The following is a 2,651-nucleotide window of genomic DNA, read 5'->3' on the forward strand; positions in this document are numbered from 1 at the left end:
CTAAATCTTAATGGTTGAGGACTACTCTTATACTTTAATTTTTAGTGTAAATTTTCAGTTTTATTCAATTTTATTATTTTAATTTTTAATGTGGAGAAACATTCTGCAATAGTCACAATGATTAGAGTGTATTTTATGGATGTCTTATTGAAAGTTGATAGTCATATACATGTTAAAATATTTACTTTAACAATAAACATAATATTTTCATAATAAATAGCATATAAAGCGTATGCCTTCATACATATATTAAATAAAATAGTTTAAAAATTATATAAGATAACTTTTAAATAAATAAAATAACTCTAAATCAATATTTCTTAAATTTTTAAGATAAACATATTTATATTCAATAAAAACATATTAATTTATCTATATTAATTTATATTCAATAAAAACATTAATACCATTTTTAGTCAAATAAACATGAAGAAGAATTTTTTTCCCTGGAGTATTTGCAATGGAGATCATACTTGTACTGTAGATTAACTAATTGTAGAACCTCGTAATAACAATGGCAAAGACAGCTCTAATAAACACCTAGGGTTCGCAAATTGATAGTAGGATAAAACTTAAGCCAAAATCAACCCTAACGGAAGTAGGACACGCGCCTCCTGGCTCCATTCCTATTAAAGTTGACAATGGCTTCCCTCACATCGTCATACAAATAAGCCCATTTACAGAACCCCTTAAGCTTACAAAGCTCAATATCCAAAGGATTATCATCCTGGAAGGGATTGAGCAGGAACCCATTATAAGGGTGGTGTTGGAATGCAGAAGCATCACAGTCCACAAACACAACATTCTTCACATTGGCATCCAAGTTCAAATCCTTATTCAGAACCCCAATATCCTTACACAGTCCAGAACCTTGGCAATTGTCCCTGTAGAGCCGCCGGTTGAGGTAAAAACCAATGTCAAGCTTATCAAGAACAGGATCAGCCTGTTCACGAGTATAACGAGTATAAAGAACAATCTCATAGTTTTGCTCCAGCTCAGCCAAAAGATTATCCAGACCAGGCCTCTTCTGAATATAAGTCATGCAAAGCTCACCATTTATACGAACTGGAACAGTGAAATCATGCCCACATTGCATAACTTCCTTGCTTCTCTTCACCAAAGTATCCATTAACTCCAAAACTATTATCTTCTTTTCCGGCACTATTGTCTGCAATTCACGTTGCCGTCCACGCAAAAACTCGTACTCCAAATTATTACTACCACTCATGGCCAAATATATTCTTATCGTCTCTCTCACATCAGAAGACGCTGCCGCAATCATGGAAAAGTCTATTACGCGGCAAAGTTCTCGGTCATTCAGATCCCCACAAAAGGGCTTCACTGGAAAGGCGTTTTCTGGCTGGAGTTTATAGCTCGCTGCATTATCGTCCACAATCATGATGTTTTTTAGGTCTTTTCCGAGCCCTGTAATGTCTTTCACGTACCCATCTTTGTTTGAAAGACAGGAGTCTCTGTAGAGACGGATGTCTATGTGGGGAGCTTTGTGATTATGTACTTGTAGCTTGTCCAGAATGGCGTCTGCGTATTCTTTGGTGGCTGAGGTGAAGATTATTATCTCGTACTTATTTCTTACCAGTTCTGCCATTAGAAAGTCCAATGCTGGTCTTTTCTGTACGTAGAATGTGATGGTACTTGGGGTTGAGTGTTCTTGATGGCCTCGAACAGAGATTGTGTAGTCATAGTGGGGAATCAGAGTGGAGCTTGAATATACCAGCGTGTTCTCCAGATCTAACACTATTGTTTTGGATTTGGGTGGTTTCTCGTTCTTGTTGCAGATCAGTTTGTGCCCAATTTTAGAGCTAAGTGGTGTGAATAATGAGTGCTCCATTTTAGGGTTTTTTCTGTTTCAATCAAACTCAGAGTGGCTTCAATGGTGGATGGGTATTCTACGGTACAATCAAACTCGGGCTCATACTTATATGGATCTAAACGGTGCGCTGCCTACTCGTGCCCGCTCCTAATCTTTTCAATACCAATATCATGACAATAATGCAGCTAAGTTAAGAAAGATATACAAATAGAGTGTTTAGGCTTCTTTAAATGTATTTCGCTTAGATGAAGTGTGTTTTTTCCTAGGGTGATAATGCTATGTTGTAGTTTTTTAAATAGGTAAATTAGAAGTGCTAAACTATAGCAATGGGAAAAAATGTGAAAATATGAACATTAGTTCAATAATCAACGATGTGGGACTAGAGATTCTTCAAACAAAAATGGAATACTGAAAATAATGTGAAATATGAATTTTACTTCAGCATCAATGATCCGGGACTAGTTGGAATAATGAAAATAATGTGAAATATGAACCCTACTTCAGCATCAATGATCTGGGACTAGTTGAAACAAGTGCCACAAAATAAAGTTAAATAACTCCCATTTTACCCATCAAAGTTTTCCCATTTTCCACGGATGAATTTCCGCATTGAACAGATTTGACCATTTGTTGTATTACATGCTTGCTTATAATAATCTTTATTATATTATAGTATCTTAATCCAGTTATAATATATTACATTATTGAGTGCTGAGTTATCCAGTTTAATGATAATGATGTCTCCATTATTTATAAATTAGGGGTGATAATTTATTAATATTATAATCGTAATAAATTAAAAAAAATTGTCTTCCCTTTT

General features: G+C 34.9%; 1 protein-coding gene across 1 annotated transcript; it reads right to left on the reverse strand.

Moving 5' to 3' along the window:
• Positions 1 to 589: 589 nt before the first annotated feature.
• LOC131076227 (uncharacterized) lies at positions 590 to 1,849 on the reverse strand. The gene has a single exon (XM_058013302.2). It carries the CDS (start codon positions 1,847 to 1,849, stop codon positions 590 to 592), a length of 1,260 nt encoding a protein of 419 aa, XP_057869285.2.
• Positions 1,850 to 2,651: the final 802 nt, after the last annotated feature.

Source organism: Cryptomeria japonica, chromosome 4, assembly GCF_030272615.1.
Source record: "Cryptomeria japonica chromosome 4, Sugi_1.0, whole genome shotgun sequence".
Taxonomy (NCBI): Eukaryota; Viridiplantae; Streptophyta; class Pinopsida; order Cupressales; family Cupressaceae; genus Cryptomeria; species Cryptomeria japonica.

Coding starts and splice junctions, on each gene's coding strand:
- LOC131076227 (XM_058013302.2), bottom strand. CDS start 1,849: ATGGAGCACTCATTATTCACACCACTTAGCTCTAAAATTGGGCACAAA.